The sequence below is a fragment of the Xyrauchen texanus genome, chromosome 4 (genome assembly GCF_025860055.1).
Source record: "Xyrauchen texanus isolate HMW12.3.18 chromosome 4, RBS_HiC_50CHRs, whole genome shotgun sequence".
Classification (NCBI taxonomy): domain Eukaryota; kingdom Metazoa; phylum Chordata; class Actinopteri; order Cypriniformes; family Catostomidae; genus Xyrauchen; species Xyrauchen texanus.
Genome location: NC_068279.1, coordinates 876,434 through 896,508, shown reverse-complemented (window position 1 = coordinate 896,508; position 20,075 = coordinate 876,434). Strand labels below are relative to the sequence as shown.

Below are 20,075 nucleotides of genomic sequence, written 5' to 3'. Positions count from 1 at the left end.
TGTATGTGTGTGAGTGTGCGAGTGTGTGAGTGAGTGATTGTGTGAGAGAGTGTGTGTGTGCGAGTGTGTGAGTGTGTGTGTGAGAGTGTGTGAGTATGTGTGTGTGTGTGCGAGTGTGTGAGTGTTTGTGTGTGTGAGAGTGTGAGTGTGTGTGAGAGTGTGTGTGCGTGTGAGTATGTGTGTGTATGTGTGAGTGTGTGTGTATGTGAGTGTGTGTGTGTATGTGTGAGTGTGTGTGTGTGTGTGTGAGTGTGTGTGAGAGTGTGTGTGCGTGTGAGTATGTGAGTGTGTGTGTGAGTATGTGTGTGAGTGTGTGTGTGTGCGAGTGTGTGAGTGTTTGTGAGTGTGTGTGAGAGTGTGTGTGCATGTGAGTGTGTGTGAGTGTGTGTGTGAGTGAGTGATTGTGTGAGAGAGTGTGTGTATGTGAGTGTGCGAGTGTGTGTGTGAGTGTGTGTGTGAGTGTGTGTGAGAGTGTGCGTGTGTGTGAGAGTGTGTATATGTGTGTGAGTGTGTGTGTGAGTGAGTGATTGTGTGAGAGAGTGTGTGTATGTGAGTGTGCAGTGAGTGTGTGTGAGTGTGTGTGAGAGTGTGTGTGTGTGAGAGTGTGTGTGTGTGTGAGTGTGTGTGTGTGAGTGAGTGTGTGTATGTGAGTGTGTGTGTGTGAGTGTGTGTGAGTGTGATGTGAGAGTGTGTGTGTATGTGAGTGTGTGTAGTGTGTGAGTGTGTGTGAGTGTGTGTGAGAGTGTGTGTGTGTGTGTGAGTGTGTGTGAGTGAGTGATTGTGTGAGAGAGTGTGTGTATGTGAGTGTGTGTGTGAGTGTGTGTGTGAGTGTGTGTGTGTGTGAGAGTGTGTGTATGTGAGTGTGTGTGTGAGTGTGTGTGTGAGAGTGTGTGTGTGTGAGAGTGTGAGTATGTGTGTGAGTGTGTGTGTGTGCAGTGTGTGAGTGTTTGTGTGTGTGAGTGTGAGTGTGTGTGAGAGTGTGTGTGTGTGAGTGTGAGTATGTGTGTGAGTGTGTGTGTGAGCGAGTGTGTGTGTGTGTGTGTGTGTGAGAGTGTGTGTATGTGAGTGTGTGTGTGAGTGTGTGTGAGAGTGTGTGTGTGTGAGTGTGAGTATGTGTGTGAGTGTGTGTGTGAGAGTGTGTGTGTGTGAGAGTGTGAGTATGTGTGTGAGTGTGTGTGTGTGCGAGTGTGTGTTTGTGAGTGTGTGTGAGAGTGTGTGTGCATGTGAGTGTGTGTGCGAGTGTGTATGTGTGTGTGAGAGTGTGTGTGAGTGTGTGTGTTTGCGAGTGTGTGAGTGTGTGTGTGCGTGTGAGCGTGTATTTATCACTTTGTGGGGACCAAATGTCCCCATAAGGATAGTAAAACCCGAAATTTTTGACCTTGTGGGGACATTTTGTCGGTCCCCATGAGGAAAACAGCTTATAAATCAAACTAAATTATGTTTTTTGAAAATGTAAAAATGCAGAAAGTTTTCTGTGAGGTTTAGGTTTAGGGGTAGGGTTAGGTTTAGGGGATAGAATATAAAGTTTGTACAGTATAAAAACCATTATGTCTATGGAAAGTCCCCATAAAACATGGAAACACAACTGTGTGAGTATGTCAGTGTGTGAGAGTGTGTGTGCGAGTGTGTATGTGTGTGTGTGTGAGAGTGTGTGAGAGTGTGTGTGAGTGTGTGTGTGTGCGAGTGTGTGAGTGTGTGTGTGCGTGCATCTGTGAGGGTGTGTGCGTGTGTGTGAGTGTGTGTGTGTGTGTAAGTATCTGTGCGTGTGTGAGTGTGTGTGAAAGAACACAAAGTCTCATTAAAAGCTAAAATTGTTGAAAATGTCGACACGAGTAAATCAGAATGATCTTTTATTATTATTATTATCAGTGAAACAATTTTATTTAAAACATTATAATAATATTTGCAAAACATTTGTTACAGCACAGTCATGTGACATTAAACAAACAAACAGGAAACAGAGAGTGTGTTGTGTTTCACCCTGGAACAACTTTAACTGTCTAAAATATTCATGATTTTGTCAAATAAATAAATAAATACAAATAAAATAACTTTGTACACTCACGTGTCATCAATGCAGTGACCACATGACATTTACACAGGCATTAAATCTGTTTTATTTTTGTATATTAAATGCATTCAAAACGATATTAAACATCTCAGAGAAAGTGTGTGCTCGCTGTTCCCAGATCAGTTCTGATGCCGTTACTGCTGTGCTTTCATCAAACTGACATCTTAAAGAAAAACATCCATGTCATCGAAACATAACAGCGCACAGCTTCAGTTTCAAATGTTCATGATTTCGATAATCCCAAATAAATAGAGCTGAACGAGCTCCAGATGTCTGCACATGTAAAGCCTTTCTGTTTCAACACGCCTGAACACAGAAATACACAAACATGTACATGAGCGCACACGCACACGTTATGAACACAAACACGTGTCACAGTAAAAGCAGTTCTGCTTTAAAATAACTTGTTCTGTTTATTAATCTGTGACTTGTTCTGTGTGACGTGTGCAGTATGTGCAGGACACATGTGCTTCACGTGTGCAAACACAAGACATTTCCTAGTGTGGAAACTTTTCACTTGGTAAGCAGCTCCAGAGAAACGACAGATATGACCATTTCCATGCCATCTTTATTAATGTGGGCAAACGTGGAATAACTGTCGGCCATTTCTGGGGGTTAAAGGAGCGGCAGCGATGAACGACTCCTTCATACGACACTTTCTTACACATACAGCCCATGTTCAGGGGTGGCCGTAGCAACCATGGACTGAAGCCTGGCAACCCAACACCTCCCACCAAGGTCGCCTTACCTCTCCGTCCCGGGTGTCATTGCATCCACTCCTTGGTGTGTGTGTGTGTGTGTGTGTGTGTGAATGGGTGATTGGGACACAGTGTAAAGCGCTATATAAGTGCAGACCCTTTACCATCCACACTCAACTCACCACACGCCCCACCGAGAGCGAGAACCACATTATAGTGACCACGAGGAGGTTACCCCATGTGACTCTACCCTCCCTAGCAACCGAGCCAATTTGGTTACCCCACATGACTCTACCCTCCCTAGCAACCGAGCCAATTTGGTTACCCCACGTGACTCTACCCTCCCCAGCAACCGAGCCAATTTGGTTACCCCACATGACTCTACCCTCCCCAGCAACCGGACCAATTTGGTTACTCCACATGACTCTACCCTCCCCAGGAACTGGGCCAATTTGGTTACCCCATGTGACTCTACCCTCCCCAGGAACTGGGCCAATTTGGTTACCCCATGTGACTCTACCCTCCCTAGCAACTGAGCCAATTTGGTTACCCCACATGACTCTACCCTCCCCAGCAACCGGGCCAATTTGGTTACCCCACATGACTCTACCCTCCCCAGCAACCGAGCCAATTTGGTTACCCCATGTGACTCTACCCTCCCTAGCAACAGGGCCAATTTGGTTACCCCATGTGACTCTACCCTCCCTAGCAACCGAGATACACAGACCCCCAGTTTCTCTGAGTTTCTATGATAGTAGGCTGATTTAGATGCTTAGATGTGACGACTGAAACTAAGGTCTGACCCGAAAATGACACCAAGATTCCCGATTTGATTTTTTGTCTTCAGACCCCTGGAGTCAAGGTATGTGTTCAGCTTGGGAATTTCGCCTTTGTTGCCAAATACGATGACCTTTGTTTTGTCGTTGTTTAACTGAAGGACGTTTTGGCACATCCAGCTGTTCATTTCATCAATGTGATGGCACAGAGAGTGTATGGGGCTCATCTGGCAATAGGGCTTGATAGATCTGGGTGGCACGCAATTTGACCTAGTGTGAACATATGCAGGTTAAACAGAAGTGGTGCAAGAAGAGCCTTGTGGGACTCCACGTGCCATGGATGTCCAATCAGATTCATAGTTGCCTATATTCACATAGTAACCCCTCCCTTCAAGATATGACCAGAACCAGCCGAGGATCGTCCCAGAGAGTCAAAATTGGCACAAAAATCCCATAAACTTAAGCGAGTCATATCCAGAGTCCAGAATAGCAACTTGAGGCTCCAGGCTCAAAAAAAAGGGGGAAAAAAGCATTTTTATATATTATTATGTAGTATATGTTAAAGGAATATTCAAGGTTCAGTACAAGTTGAGTTCCATCGACAGCATTTGTAAAATAATGGTGAATACAACAAAAATGATTTTCCTTTTCTTTAATAAAAGCACAAATGTGTGTTGCAGTGAGACACTTCCAATGGAAGTCAATGGGGTTTAATCTGTACACATTAAAATACTGTTTCACAAGTATTCCTATACGTATATCTCCACCTTTGACCAGTCCAGACCAGTAGGTGGCGATGTGCATGAAGAACGCGAATTGCCAAAAACAATAGAGTGGCGTAGTGGTCTAAAGCACATAACTGGTAATCGGAAGGTCACTGGTTCGATCCCCACCATTGTGTTCTTGAGTAAGACACTTAACTCCAGGTTGCTCCGGGGGGATTGTCCCTGTAATAAGTGCTCTGTATAATACATTGGTACTCAGAAGGTTGCTGGTTTGATCCCCACAGTCACCGCCATTGTGTCCTTGAGTAAGACACTTAACTCCAGGTTGCTCCGGGGGGATTGTCCCTGTAATAAGTGCTCTGTATAATACATTGGTACTCAGAAGGTCGCTGGTTCGATCCCCACAGTCACCACCATTGTGTCCTTGAGTAAGACACTTAACTCCAGGTTGTTCCGGGGGGATTGTCCCTGTAATAAGTGCTCTGTATAATACATTGGTACTCAGAAGGTTGCTGGTTTGATCCCCACAGTCACCACCATTGTGTCCTTGAGTAAGACACTTAACTCCAGGTTGCTCCGGGGGGATTGTCCCTGTAATAAGTGCTCTGTATAATACATTGGTACTCAGAAGGTTGCTGGTTTGATCCCCACAGTCACCACCATTGTGTCCTTGAGTAAGACACTTAACTCCAGGTTGCTCCGGGGGGATTGTCCCTGTAATAAGTGCTCTGTATAATACATTGGTACTCAGAAGGTTGCTGGTTTGATCCCCACAGTCACCACCATTGTGTCCTTGAGTAAGGCACTTAACTCCAGGTTGCTCCGGGGGGATTGTCCCTGTAATAAGTGCACTGTAAGTCACTTTGGACAAAAGCATCTGCCAAATGTATAAATGTAAACAAAACAAGAATGTGAAAGTGAAAGTGTAGATTTATAGTAAAAAAGCACTTAAATATTGATGTGTTTCTCTCCCACATCTATCATATCACTTCTGAAGACATGGATTAAACCACTGGAGTCTTATGGAGTACTTTTATGCTGCATTTATGTGCTTTTTGGAGCTTCAAAGTTCTGGTCACCATTTACTTGCATTGTACTGACCTACAGAGCTGAAATATTCTTCTAAAAATCTTAATTTGTGTTCTGGAGAAGAAAGAAAGTCAAAGACATCTGGGATGACATGAGGGTGAGGAAATAATGAGAGAATGTTTATTTTTGGGTGAACTGTCCCTTTAAATTTTCATATCCCTCAGGAGACCACACCTCCATAAATGCCTCAAGCGTTATGAAATATTTATTTACGTGTGTAAAATGTGCATTTATGACCAAAAACAGAAATGAATCGCTCCATATGTGACGATGAGCTCATTCATCATCATCATCATCATCATCCTTTTCTTCCGTTTGTGCTGGTTCAATCGTTCTTAAGCATTGATCAGCGAACTCCACAAACAGTGGCTCCTGCATGGCATTCCTCACGGCTTTGGCTTTATCTTCAGCCGAGTCCACTGACATCATCACCTGTCGGAGATGTGGATTCCACAGCAGAGCCTTCAGCGCCTCGGACTCACCTGAGCTCACGTGAAACACAGAGAATCTGTGAAACTGCACAACTGTTACCGAACCCCCCGTGACACCATCCTCGTGATCACTCACCTAGCCGCTGAAGCTTCTGTAAGGGCACTTTGTCACTCTGACTGTCTTCGTCAAGAAGATCATCAACAGTCCACGGCAGTTCGGCTGAAATCAGACAAATTTTCATGAAAGTGCATAAATAAGTGAATCAAGGCCAGTTACTGTAAGTGTAACATCCATGCATCAAATGCGTTGCTCTCTCTCTCTCTCTCTCTCTCTCTCTCTCTCTCTATCCATCCAGCCATCGTCAACCGCTTATCCTGTGTACAGGGTCGCGGGGGGCTGGAGCCTATCCCAGCTAACATTGGGCGAAAGGCGGGGGACACCCTGGACAGGTCGCCAGTCCATCGCAGCTCTCTCTCTCTCTCTATATATATAATATAACATGCATTACTACAGTACAGACGTCAGTAATAATAATAATCCATTACTGCTCACGAAGTGTCCTTGGGCAAGACACTGAACCCCAAGTTGCTCCCAATGGCAGACTAGCACCTTACATGCAGCTCTGCTGCCATTGGTGTGTGTGTATGTGACTCTACCCTCCCTAGCAACCACCCCATGTGACTCTACCCTCCCTAGCAACCAGCCCAATTTGGTTACCCCATGTGACTCTACCCTCCCTAGCAACCAGCCCAATTTGGTTACCCCATGTGACTCTACCCTCCCTAGCAACCAGCCCAATTTGGTTACCCCATGTGACTCCACCCTCCCTAGCAACCGGGACAATTCGGTTACCCCATGTGACTCTACCCTCCATAGCAACAGAGCCAATATGGTTACCCCATGTGACTCTACCCTCCCTAGCAACCGAGCCAATTTGGTTACCCCATCTGACTCCACCCTCCCTAGCAACCGGGACAATTCGGTTACCCCATGTGACTCTACCCTCCATAGCAACAGAGCCAATATGGTTACCCCATGTGACTCTACCCTCCCTAGCAACCGAGCCAATTTGGTTACCCCATCTGACTCTACCCTCCCTAGCAACTGGGCCAATTTTGTTACCCCATGTGACTCTACCCTCCCTAGCAACCGGGTCAATTTGGTTACCCCATGTGACTCTACCCTCCCTAGCAACCGGGCCAATTTGGTTACCCCATGTGACTCTACCCTCCCTAGCAACCGGGTCAATTTGGTTACCCCATGTGACTCTACCCTCACTAGCAACCGGGCCAATTTGGTTACCCCATGTGACTCTACCCTCCCTAGCAACCGGGCCAATTTGGTTACCCCATGTGACTCCACCCTCCCTAGCAACCGGGACAATTCGGTTACCCCATGTGACTCTACCCTCCATAGCAACAGAGCCAATATGGTTACCCCATGTGACTCTACCCTCCCTAGCAACCGAGCCAATTTGGTTACCCCATCTGACTCTACCCTCCCTAGCAACCGGGCCAATTTGGTTACCCCATGTGACTCTACCCTCCCTAGCAACCGGGTCAATTTGGTTACCCCATGTGACTCTACCCTCACTAGCAACCGGGCCAATTTGGTTACCCCATGTGACTCTACCCTCCCTAGCAACCGGGCCAATTTGGTTAAAACATAATAATAATAATCCATTACTAACCACTGCTCACAGGTGTTGTTGGGGTGCTGACAGGTGCTGCTGTTTCTTTGACTGGGTGACATGAATCTGTGAAATGCATGAAAATCAAAACCTTCATTAGTTTATAATGTTAATATAATAACATGCGCTTATCCATAAACTATTGCATCAAAAGAATCTCTTACCAGCATCTTTGTGTCTCTTAAAGCAACTCACTGAACAACTGCAAGGAAAAGTAAAACACACAATACTTGAATCCAGGGCGTGCTGAGTGACTCCAGTCAGGTCTCCTTAGCAACCAAATAGGCCCGGTTGCTAGGGAGGGTAGAGTCACATGGGGTAAGCTCGTCGTGGTCACTATAATGTGGTTCTCACTCTCGGTGGGGCGTGTGGTGAGTTGTGTGCGGATGCCGCGGAGAATAGCGTGAAGCCTCCACACTTGCTACGTCTCCACGGTAACACGCTCAACAAGTCACGTGATAAGATTCCTCTTTGTGTGGTTAAGCATAACGCCTCCACCCTGTTATGGGAATGGAATATTCCGGGTTCATTACAAGTTAAGCAGTGAGACACTTCCAATGCAAGTCAATGGGGTTTAATCTGTACACATTAAAATACTGTTTCTAAAGTATAGACATAAGACATAAACAATATGTGTGTTAACATGATTTTACTGTCATTAAATCACTCACTGACCACATCTGTGGAAAGATAAAGCTGATTTTACAACTTTGTTGCCATGGTGATGTGACGTCAACCCTAAAACAACCATGAAAACAGTCATTTAACCCTATTTTCAGCTCACATAATACACGTGTTTTAACAGAAGAATTAATGTAAGTGCTTTTATGAAACTATAAGCGTAACATTTCTGTCTAAAATACCCCATTGACTTCCATTGGAAGTGTCTCACTGGAGGAACGAGTCAAAATTTATTTTTGTGGTAATCAACATTATGCCATATATTTTGGAAGATGTTCGCTACAAACTCCACAAAGCTGCATGACTAATATAAATTAAACAATAATAAGCCACAAATAAAAATAAACAAAGTAAATATGAATCTTCTCTCTAGAACAGACTGTAAACTCCAGCGGACCACGTGGCTCTGATGATGACAACTTCCGATTGTCTTACAGAGAGCGCTTCCGGTTTCCTTCCCCACGTGTTTGTCAGTCAGGATTCAGGAAGAGTCGCCGATCCGATCCACACACACAGTCATGCTGAAGTCTCTGAGCCGCGCCGCGCAGCTCGCAGTCCGTTTGTCCGGCAGAAGCGCCGCTGTTCCCGGCATCATCAGCAGCAGCATCAGCCCCTTCAGCAGGTCCGTCTGGAGCAGGTGTCATAACGGAGCGGCGTCAGGATACAGGCCGAAACTGATCACTTCTAACCGGCTTCTGCCTTCAGCGTCCTGCGGCTGTGGAGCTCTGCACACAGACGGTAATAAGATTGTTTATTTTTCAATAAGATAATATAGTGTATATCCACTAACACAAAAGCACCAAAGTAGTGTAAATCTTTGAAAATTATCAATGTAAACAACCGCTTGTTTACATTGATAATTTCCAAAGATGGCCGCCAGTGGACTGACTTGCCTTGAGAGGGACTTTGGTAGTATTCAGCTGGTCATGTGATCATAACATGGCCGCCCCCATAAACACAGCTCCTATCTACTTACATGGGCAAAGACCAACATCTTTAAACCGGTTGGTGAAGATCACGATCAGCAGTAAGATCTCACAACACTGGAATCATTAATTGTGTCTCTTTAGCTCAAATCATGCTATAAAACACTTTTCTCAATTCCTGTAGCGGTCCGATGGATCCAGGGTCAGAAATCAACTTTTAAATTAATCAAATAATCCCCAAAACTATTCCATTCGTTTGTGTTGATTTGTGCCGCAGAAATGAAGGTGTTTTTTGGTCGTTGTGACGTCACTCCCCACCTCATCTCACTCGTATCCATCCAAACCGGTGCTGGTCATTTGTGCCGTTAAAACAAACGTTTCGTTTCCTTCGAATGTTTTCGGGAGCGGTGACGTCATTCTCCACCCCTTGTCGTTTAAATCGCTCCAAACCGGCGTCAATCGTTTGTGCTCGATTTGTGCTGTCGAAAGAAACAATCGAACTAATTCCATTACATAGAAATAACAGAATTATCTCCGGATCTGTGACGTCAGTCGTGCGTTACCTCATCTCGTCCAACGCACTCGTTTACTGACTCGTTCATTTGTGCTCGCTGCAGGTTTATTACCGTTACTGTCATTCTTTAATATTGACAGTTTGATCATTGCAGTAACTTCAAGCTTGTTTAATACATCTACATCTGGGATATTTATTTTTATTTATTTATTTTGGGCACTTGTTGCCTCTATACCTGTGATCATGTTCAGCTGCATGATTGGAGTATTTAAGCATCTTGAGTGTTTCAATGAAACTTAAAGTAATTCATATGATCAATGTTTCTCATAAGGGACCTAGAAATGGTGCAGGATCTATTTTCAGAATCCTAAAACTTTGTTTATTGTCACGTTGACATGGAAGCCCCTCAGATATGCAGTGTGGTCTCAGACCTTTATACCCCACCGCACACGCTAGCACACTCGAACGCTCGCACACTCTCACACGCACGCTCACACAGACAGACAGACACCTACAGATACAGACAGACAGACACCTACAGATACAGACAGACAGACACCTACAGATACAGACAGACAGACACCCACAGATACAGACACCCACAGATACAGACAGACACCCACAGATACAGACATACAGACACCCACAGATACAGACATACAGACACCCACAGATACAGACATACAGACACCTACAGATACAGACACCCACAGATACAGACAGACAGACACCCACAGATACAGACAGACAGACACCCACAGATACAGACAGACAGACACCCACAGATACAGACAGACAGACACCCACAGATACAGACACCTACAGATACAGACATACAGACACCCACAGATACAGACAGACAGACACCCACAGATACAGACAGACAGACACCCACAAATACAGACACCTACAGATACAGACATACAGACACCTACAGATACAGACACCCACAGATACAGACAGACAGACACCCACAGATACAGACAGACAGACACCCACAGATACAGACACCTACAGATACAGACATACAGACACCCACAGATACAGACAGACAGACACCCACAGATACAGACAGACAGACACCCACAAATACAGACACCCACAGATACAGACAGACAGACACCCACAGATACAAACAGACAGACACCCACAGATACAGACACCCACAGATACAGACATACAGACACCCACAGATACAGACAGACAGACACCCACAGATACAGACAGACAGACACCCACAAATACAGACACCTACAGATACAGACAGACAGACACCTACAGATACAGACAGACAGACACCTACAGATACAGACACCTACAGATACAGACACACACCTACAGATACGGACACCTACAGATACAGACACCTACAGATACAGAGACACACACACACACCTACAGATACAGACACACACACACACACCTACAGATACAGAGACACACACCTACAGATACAGACACCTACAGACACACACACACCGATACAGACACACACACACAGATACAGACACATACAGACACCTACAGACAGACAGACACTCACAGATACAGACACCTACACTCATACAGACACATACACCTACACAGACACCTACAGATACAGACACATACAGACACACACACACTCATACAGACACACACGCTCACACACAGATACATACACACTCACACCCATACACACATAGACACACACACGTGCATACAGACACACACACTCTCTCTCTCTCTCACACATACACACACACTCACAGCATGGATTAGTTTTATTGGTTTGTGAGAGACGTTTATGTAGTAACAGTTTAATGCATGTTGATTCTGTGTTTATTCTCCAGGTGATAAAGCTTTTACAGAGTTTCTAACGGATGAAATCAAAGAAGAAAAGAAGATTCAAAAGAGCGAGACGCTTCCTAAACTGTCCGGCGGGTGGGAGCTTGAACTGAACGGCACGGAAGCCAAACTGGTCCGTTCGATCTCTGGAGACAAGTAACGATGAATTACAATCAGAATATTGGATTAATTCAAACATTTATGAAACTACAGCTAGTGTGCACTTTCAAATAGAAATATGTTGTTAATTTAATACATTAACTGGAGTAAAATACAGTAAAGCCTCAAATCTTCATGTTTGAATATTATTATTATTATTATATATCTTGTGTAATTAGTAACATTTTAACCCCATTAAATTTAACTTGTATTGGACTATAAGTGGATATTATTGGGGGATTTACTCATTCTGATGGTACACTGTAATGAATTAATGTTGTGTTTGTTAGAGTCACGGTCACCTTCAACATGAACAACAGTATCCCACCACAACTGGAGGAAGAGCCTGAACAGACACCGAAGGGACCGGAGCACGAGGTATCACTGATTCAGACTGGACTACACTATAACTTTATATATATATAGGGATGCAAAAACAGGAAGTGCAATATGGCCTAGTGCAATTATTACTAAAGGCTGTGATTTAATTAAAAATGCAGGTTGTAAGATTCAGAAACATTGTTATTAGTGACACCTGTGGCCGTTCGGTGAATTGCAGCCTGTTGCTCGTGCACACACTCCATAGTGACACCTGTGGCCGTTCAGTGAACTGCAGCCTGTTGCTCGCGCTCGTGCACACACTCCATAGTGACACCTGTGGCCGTTCGGTGAACTGCAGCCCGTTGCTCGCGCACACACTCCATAGTGACACCTGTGGCCGTTCGGTGAACTGCAGCCTGTTGCTCGTGCACACACTCCATAGTGACACCTGTGGCCGTTCGGTGAACTGCAGCCCGTTGCTCGCGCACACACTCCATAGTGACACCTGTGGCCGTTCGGTGAACTGCAGCCTGTTGCTCGTGCACACACTCCATAGTGACACCTGTGGCCGTTTGGTGAACTGCAGCCCGTTGCTCGCGCACACACTCCATAGTGACACCTGTGGCCGTTCGGTGAACTGCAGCCCGTTGCTCGCGCACACACTCCATAGTGACACCTGTGGCCGTTCAGTGAACTGCAGCCTGTTGCTCGCGCTCGTGCACACACTCCATAGTGACACCTGTAGCCGTTCGGTGAACTGCAGCCCGTTGCTCGCGCTCGTGCATACACTCCATAGTGACACCTGTGGCCGTTCGGTGAACTGCAGCCCGTTGCTCGCGCACACACTCCATAGTGACACCTGTGGCCGTTTGGTGAACTGCAGCCCGTTGCTCGTGCTCGTGCACACACTCATAGTGACACCTGTGGCCGTTCAATGAACGGCGGCCTGTTTCTCGCGCTCGTGCACACACTCCATAGTGACACCTGTGGCCGTTCGGTGAACTGCGGCCCGTTGCTCGCGCTCGTGCACACACTCCATAGTGACACCTGTGGCCGTTCAATGAACAGCGGCCTGTTTCTCGCGCTTGTGCACACACTCCATAGTGACACCTGTGGTCGTTCAGTGAACTGCAGCCTGTTGCTCGCGCTTGTGCACACACTCCATAGTGACACCTGTGGCCGTTCAGTGAACTGCAGCCTGTTGCTCGCGCTTGTGCACACACTCCAGTGACACCTGTGGCCGTTCAGTGAACTGCAGCCTGTTGCTCGCGCTCGTGCACACACTCCATAGTGACACCTGTGGCCGTTCAGTGAACTGCAGCCCGTTGCTCGCGCTCGTGCATACACTCCATAGTGACACCTGTGGCCGTTCAGTGAACTGCAGCCCGTTGCTCGCGCTCGTGCATACACTCCATAGTGACACCTGTGGCCGTTCAGTGAACTGCAGCCCGTTGCTCGCGCTCGTGCATACACTCCATAGTGACACCTGTGGCCGTTCAGTGAAATGCAGCCCGTTGCTCGCGCTCGTGCACACACTCCATAGTGACACCTGTGGCCGTTCGGTGAACTGCAGACCGTTGCTCGCGCTCGTGCACACACTCCATAGTGACACCTGTGGCCGTTCGGTGAATTGCAGCCCGTTGCTCGCGCTCGTGCACACACTCCATAGTGACATCTGTGGTCGTTCGGTGAACTGCAGCCCGTTGCTCGCGCTCGTGCACACACTCCATAGTGACACCTGTGGCCGTTCAATGAACTGCAGCCCGTTGATCGCGCTCGTGCACACACTCCATAGTGACACCTGTGGCCGTTCAATGAACTGCGGCCCGTTGATCGCGCTCGTGCACACACTCCATAGTGACACCTGTGGCCGTTCAATGAACTGCGGCCCGTTGATCGCGCTCGTGCACACACTCCATAGTGACACCTGTGGCCGTTCAATGAACTGCGGCCTGTTGCTCGGCTCGTGCACACACTCCATAGTGACACCTGTGGCCGTTCAGTGAACTGCAGCCCGTTGATCGCGCTCGTGCACACACTCCATAGTGACACCTGTGGCCGTTCAATGAACTGCAGCCCGTTGATCGCGCTCGCACACACTCCATAGTGACACCTGTGGCCGTTCAATGAACTGCAGCCCGTTGATCGCGCTCGTGCACACACTCCATAGTGACACCTGTGGCCGTTCAATGAACTGCAGCCCGTTGATCGCGCTCGTGCACACACTCCAGTGACACCTGTGGCCATTCAGTGAACTGCAGACCGTTGCTCGCGCTCGTGCACACACTCCATAGTGACACCTGTGGCCGTTCGGTGAATTGCAGCCCGTTGCTCGCGCTCGTGCACACACTCCATAGTGACATCTGTGGTCGTTCGGTGAACTGCAGCCCGTTGCTCGCGCTCGTGCACACACTCCTTAGTGACACCTGTGGCCGTTCAATGAACTGCAGCCCGTTGATCGCGCTCGTGCACACACTCCATAGTGACACCTGTGGCCGTTCAATGAACTGCGGCCCGTTGATCGCGCTCGTGCACACACTCCATAGTGACACCTGTGGCCGTTCAATGAACTGCGGCCCGTTGATCGCGCTCGTGCACACACTCCATAGTGACACCTGTGGCCGTTCACTGAACTGCGGCCTGTTGCTCGCGCTCGTGCACACACTCCATAGTGACACCTGTGGCCGTTCAGTGAACTGCAGCCCGTTGATCGCGCTCGTGCACACACTCCATAGTGACACCTGTGGCCGTTCAATGAACTGCAGCCCGTTGATCGCGCTGCGTGCACACACTCCATAGTGACACCTGTGGCCGTTCAATGAACTGCAGCCCGTTGATCGCGCTCGTGCACACACTCCATAGTGACACCTGTGGCCGTTCAATGAACTGCAGCCCGTTGATCGCGCTCGTGCACACACTCCATAGTGACACCTGTGGCCGTTCAATGAACTGCAGCCCGTTGATCGCGCTCGTGCACACACTCCAGTGACACCTGTGGCCATTCAGTGAACTGCAGCCTGTTGCTCGTGCTCGTGCACACACTCCTGTATTGCTCTATTGGTACATAAAGCAGTTTTAATATGATCTGGTGTGGACATGTGGACATTCATTTAATCAATCAGGTCTTACGTCTGTGCAGGAACCCCATCATCTGTTGCATCACCGGCTCTGTTTGTGTTTTAGCCTGACATCATCTCGACTATCAACTTTGTGGTAGAGGTGACGAAACGGGGAGCTTCGAACTCACTCGTGTTTGACTGTCACTTGCCTGAAGATCAGGTGAGTTACCGCTGTAGACTTTCACCTGATTGATGGAGCTTTATGTGGTTTTATTTGCGGTTTCATCCTGTTTCCAGCAAATGTTCTGTTTGTTATTGTCTGATTTCTGACTCAAGCACCGGATATATTAATATCCAAAAGCTGTTTGTGTGTGATCAGGCCGCTGATGGTGACGGTGAGGAAGAGCGTGGTGTCTTTGCCATCCGTGAGGTCAGTTTTCAGCCGGAGGGAGACGCAGACTGGAAGGAAACCAGTTACACACTCAACACTGACTCTCTGGACTGGGTAAGACTGGCACTCTTGGCTTATATGGGCACATGATGATTTACTGAATATTTATTTTGGAAGTGCTCTACGAGTTCAGATTATCTTGACTGTCTTTTATGGATATTTGAATCATCATCTGACCGTATAAAAGTCATGTAATCTTTATAATATCACACTTAAAGACACTTGAGACGCTCCTCTTTACAACCAATGCGCTGCGCCAGCTGGAGCTCATGATGTCACGTGATGCAGTTTAACCCTTAAATGACAGTGTAGAGTCTTCTGAACAGGATAAAGTCAGTTTTAATTCATTTAAATGATGCGATGTGTGTGTATAAATGATCAATGGATGTTTCTCCGGCACTTTCGTGTCCCAGCGGTTGATTTTTATTAACAAATTGACATTAGGAACATTGTGTTCCGTTTTCATGTATTTATGTTTATTGCATGCAAAGCGCTTTGAGCTTGGGAATATTAAACCTTTTATTATTATTATTATTAAAACAAACAGATGTGAAAGTTTTAACAGACGAGCACGCACGCACGCACGCACAGACAGACGCGGGCAGACAGGCGCACTCAGAAGCACACGGGCAGACACGCACAGTCAGACGCACGCGCACACACGGGCAGACAGACACACACACGGGCAGACACGCACAGTCAGACGCACGTGCACACACGGGCAGACAGACACACGCACGGGTAGACACGCACAGTCAGACACACACACGGGCAGACACACTGTCAGACGCACGCGCACACACGGGCAGACAGACACACACACGGGCAGACAGACACACACACGGGCAGACAGACACACACACGGGTAGACACGCACAGTCGGACGCACACACGGGCAGACAGGCACAGTCGGACGCACACACGTACAGACAGGCACAGTCGGACGCACACACGGACAGACAGGCACAGTCGGACGCAGACAGGCACAGTCGGATGCACACACGGACAGACAGGCACAGTCGGACGCACACACGGACAGACAGGCACAGTCGGACGCACACACGGACAGACAGGCACAGTCGGACGCACACACGGACAGACACGCACAGTCAAACGCACGGGCAGACAGGCACAGTCAGACGCACGCACGGGCACACACGCACGCACAGACAGACAGACACTCGCACAGACAGACAGACAGACACTCACAGTCAGACGCACATGCGGACAGACACTCTCAGTCAAACGCACACGCACACGGGCAGACAGACACACACACGGACAGACACGCACAGTCAGACACTCGCACAGACAGACAGACAGACAGACACTCTCAGTCAAACGCACACACGGGCAGACAGACACACACACGGGCAGACACGCACAGACAGACACTCTCACAGACAGACAGACACTCACAGTCAGACGCATGCGCACACACGGGCAGATAGTCAGACGCACACACGGAGAGACACGCACAGACACATGCGCACACACGGGCAGACAGACACGCGCACAGTCAAACGCACACACGGACAGACACGCGCAGTCAGAGACTGAAAGTGCACCCATAGTTGAATTGAATTGCTGAAATGTTTTACTCTGTCTTTATGAAGTGTTTATTAGATGTGCATTCTCAGAACACACTGTGACCTTTAACCCCTTTGACTCCCTTAGGCACTGTATGACCATCTGATAGACTTCCTGTCGGACCGCGGCGTTGACCGCGACGCTTGCAGATGAGCTGATTGAGTTGAGCTCGTCACTGGAGCATCAGGAGTACATCACGTTCCTGGAGGATCTCAGCGGCTTCATCACATGCAAATAATCGCTGTCGTTCTTCTACAGTCGAGATGTGATACTTCTTGTTCATGTGGGTCTCTAACGTGACTCCATGACGACAAAGACATAAATATTTAATTTTATATGACACAATGGTGGTGACTGTGGGGACCGAACCAGCAACCTTCTGATTACCAGTTATGTGCTTTAGCCCACTAGCCACCACAAAACATACAGATTTAGGTCATGGGTCAATCTTTACTGGACTCGAACCTGCAACCTTCCGGTTACCAGCCCTGAACTCCAAACATCACATTAGTGCTCCTTTATTAACATGTTTAATATAATTAAAATCAGAATAAATTGGGTTTAAAATATTTTTTTGGATTATATGGTTACATTCATTGTTAATAAATATTTCAATTGTTCATTCTTAGTTCATGTTAGTGCATAATGCATTAAATAATGTTAACATTTTCAACTTTTGATTTAAAAAATGTGTTAGTTTTGTTCAACTAAGTATTGTTCATTGTAAGTTACATTTATTAACATTATTTAAAAGTTTTACCGGTGTTATTAAAATATATTAAAATATAGGCCTATATATATATATATATATATATGCATTTACACTAGTGAGAAAACACTGTTTTTACTGTTCTGTATGTTTCTTTCCATGGTTTAGTCGTGCCTTTATATCGCGTCCATGATCCGGACAGATTAATAATAAAAATGTAAACACTCGAGCAGCGGAAGTCAATCAGCAGATTTTAACCTCCTGCCGACGTCAAAATAACCGGATGTTATTTCGAGGTTCATGGGATTTGTAGTCCATATCTGTCCAACTGAGCGCCGAACCAGAGATCATTTAGCAGACATGGGCCACTTCTATTTAAATAAATGGTAGAAATTTGAACTCGCAACCGAGACGCTCTAGCGCCCAACGGTCAACGGATGTAGATAGGAAGTCCCGCCTTACACTTAAAACAGCCAATCACCTTTTACAAACAGTCATCACCTGTCAATCAACTCGCTGACACGCATGCGCATTTACTACAGGAGTCGGGATATTTTTTATTTGATTTAGTTTATTGCGTAATCTGAGGTAGAGAAGCACAATTTATGATTCCAGTGTTGTCAGGTTTTGTTGCTGATTTTAAATATGTTCTTTGATCGTAATCTTGACCAACCGTTTTGGAGATTTCGGTGTTTCTCCATTCAAGGAGATAGGAGCTGCACTGTCACCACTGGAAAAAACCTCCTGAGAGCGTTCCAAAAATGACCGATAGTGGACTGACTAGCTAGTTAATGTTTATTTATGTTAAAGTTTTTGATTATTATTTTTATTTTATTTTTTTAAAAGTTAAGTGAATTACATTTTTAGGAAATAGTTTTCCTTTCATTGGTTTAATTTTATTTAATGCAATAAATTGTGTAGCCTATATATATATATATATGAAAAAAATATATATATATTTTTTGTTCATTTGCCTTTGTTACCATTTCATCCTCACAAGTTTCTTTTTTCTAAACCAGTACTTTGCATGGCTAAATTATAAATTGATTTATTTTATTACTAAATTAATTTAAATAAACACAGAACTCAAAATATATCGTCTCTGGTCACATTATTTATGACAAATTTATTATGTCTCAGTCTGATTTTATTTTAGCGTGTTTTATTTTATTTATGACTTATTATTATTATTATTATTATTATTATTATTGATCTTTGTGATTAAAATGCATCCCAATAAACATATCTTGTTTCCAAATGTATACTCTTTTTGCTTAATGAATGCTAAAAATAAACAATATAAATATAACATTTTTATATATATATATATATATATATATATATATATATATATATATATATATATATATATATATATATAATTTTCTATCATTATTTATTTATTATATTTTTTATTTAAATTAAAATTCACAAAAGCCTAAATTGACTTTTTTGTCTATCCTATGTAGTAGCCCACTCTACCAAACAACAACAACAACAAAATTGCTAATTTATTCTAAGGTCAGAAATTGTAATATCTACTCATCAAACAGCAGTTTACTATTAATACCGTTCGGAACATGTCACCGCAGATCAATAGCTGTGACACAGCGACTCTTATATAAGCGTGTGCGAGTGAAGCCCCGCCCACAATCAGAGTCTCCAACAGCTCGCGACTGTCTTAATCAGTGAGATCATTTAATCAGCAGGACACGTGATCTTTGACCCGCAGCGCTGCACACTGAGTGAGTTCAGGTGTGTTCTGAGAGGACCAGCTGTGATGGCCGAAGCGGAGTGTCCTGAGACTGCAGAACCGAACCAGATCGGGCCGGATTCAGAGTCCGATTCGGATCCGGATGACCCTTTACCCAGTGTGGGTGCAGCAGCGGGATCCGGAGCGGTCCGGCGGTCTCAGGTGATCCACAGCGGACACTTCATGGTCTCCTCGCCGCACAGTGACTCCGTGAGAAGGAGAAGCGCCGCTCTTTATCAGTCCGAGGAGTGTGAATTCGGTACGGTTACCGAACCGAGCCAGTTCTGCGGTTTCGGTGCATTGAGCTCCAGACGCCTCAGCATTGACCCGTCTCTAAGCCGCCTGTTTGAATGCATGACCCTGGCATACAGGTAACATGTCTCTGCAATGTTTACATCTTTATAATGCTACTAATGTTACTTTTAATGCTCCGAGCTATTATTTATGATTATATCATGCTCCACAGATCAATAATGAATCTACATGAACGTTTTAAAATGAAAATATTGACTTGTTTGTTATCTGTTAAACATTGCATAACGTGCATGCTAATGTCATTAATGTTCTGTTGGTCGGGTGATAGAGCAGGTTAAATTCAGTGTTG

At 45.9% G+C, this 20,075-nt stretch overlaps 2 protein-coding genes and 1 pseudogene across 4 annotated transcripts in view; 2 read left to right on the top strand and 1 right to left on the bottom strand.

Moving 5' to 3' along the window:
- Positions 1-4,676: 4,676 nt before the first annotated feature.
- Positions 4,677-7,968, bottom strand: LOC127636941 (zinc finger HIT domain-containing protein 3-like). Its single transcript, XM_052117745.1, has 5 exons — positions 7,937-7,968; positions 7,646-7,710; positions 7,482-7,547; positions 5,927-6,010; positions 4,677-5,841 (listed from the first exon to the last, which is right to left on the bottom strand). Exons 1-5 carry the CDS (start codon positions 7,966-7,968, stop codon positions 5,636-5,638), a joined length of 453 nt encoding a protein of 150 aa, XP_051973705.1. The 3' UTR covers positions 4,677-5,635.
- LOC127643263 (complement component 1 Q subcomponent-binding protein, mitochondrial-like) lies at positions 6,022-18,727 on the top strand (annotated as a pseudogene).
- Positions 18,728-19,387: 660 nt separating this feature from the next.
- Positions 19,388-20,075, top strand: part of LOC127643249 (carbohydrate-responsive element-binding protein-like) — a 29,064-nt gene continuing 28,376 nt past the window's right edge. For all 3 annotated transcript variants that reach the window (XM_052125915.1, XM_052125914.1, XM_052125912.1), the window contains exon 1: positions 19,388-19,842. In XM_052125915.1, the coding sequence (XP_051981875.1) occupies positions 19,499-19,842 (344 nt within the window). In that variant the 5' untranslated portion in view covers positions 19,388-19,498. The remainder of the gene's footprint in view (positions 19,843-20,075) is intronic.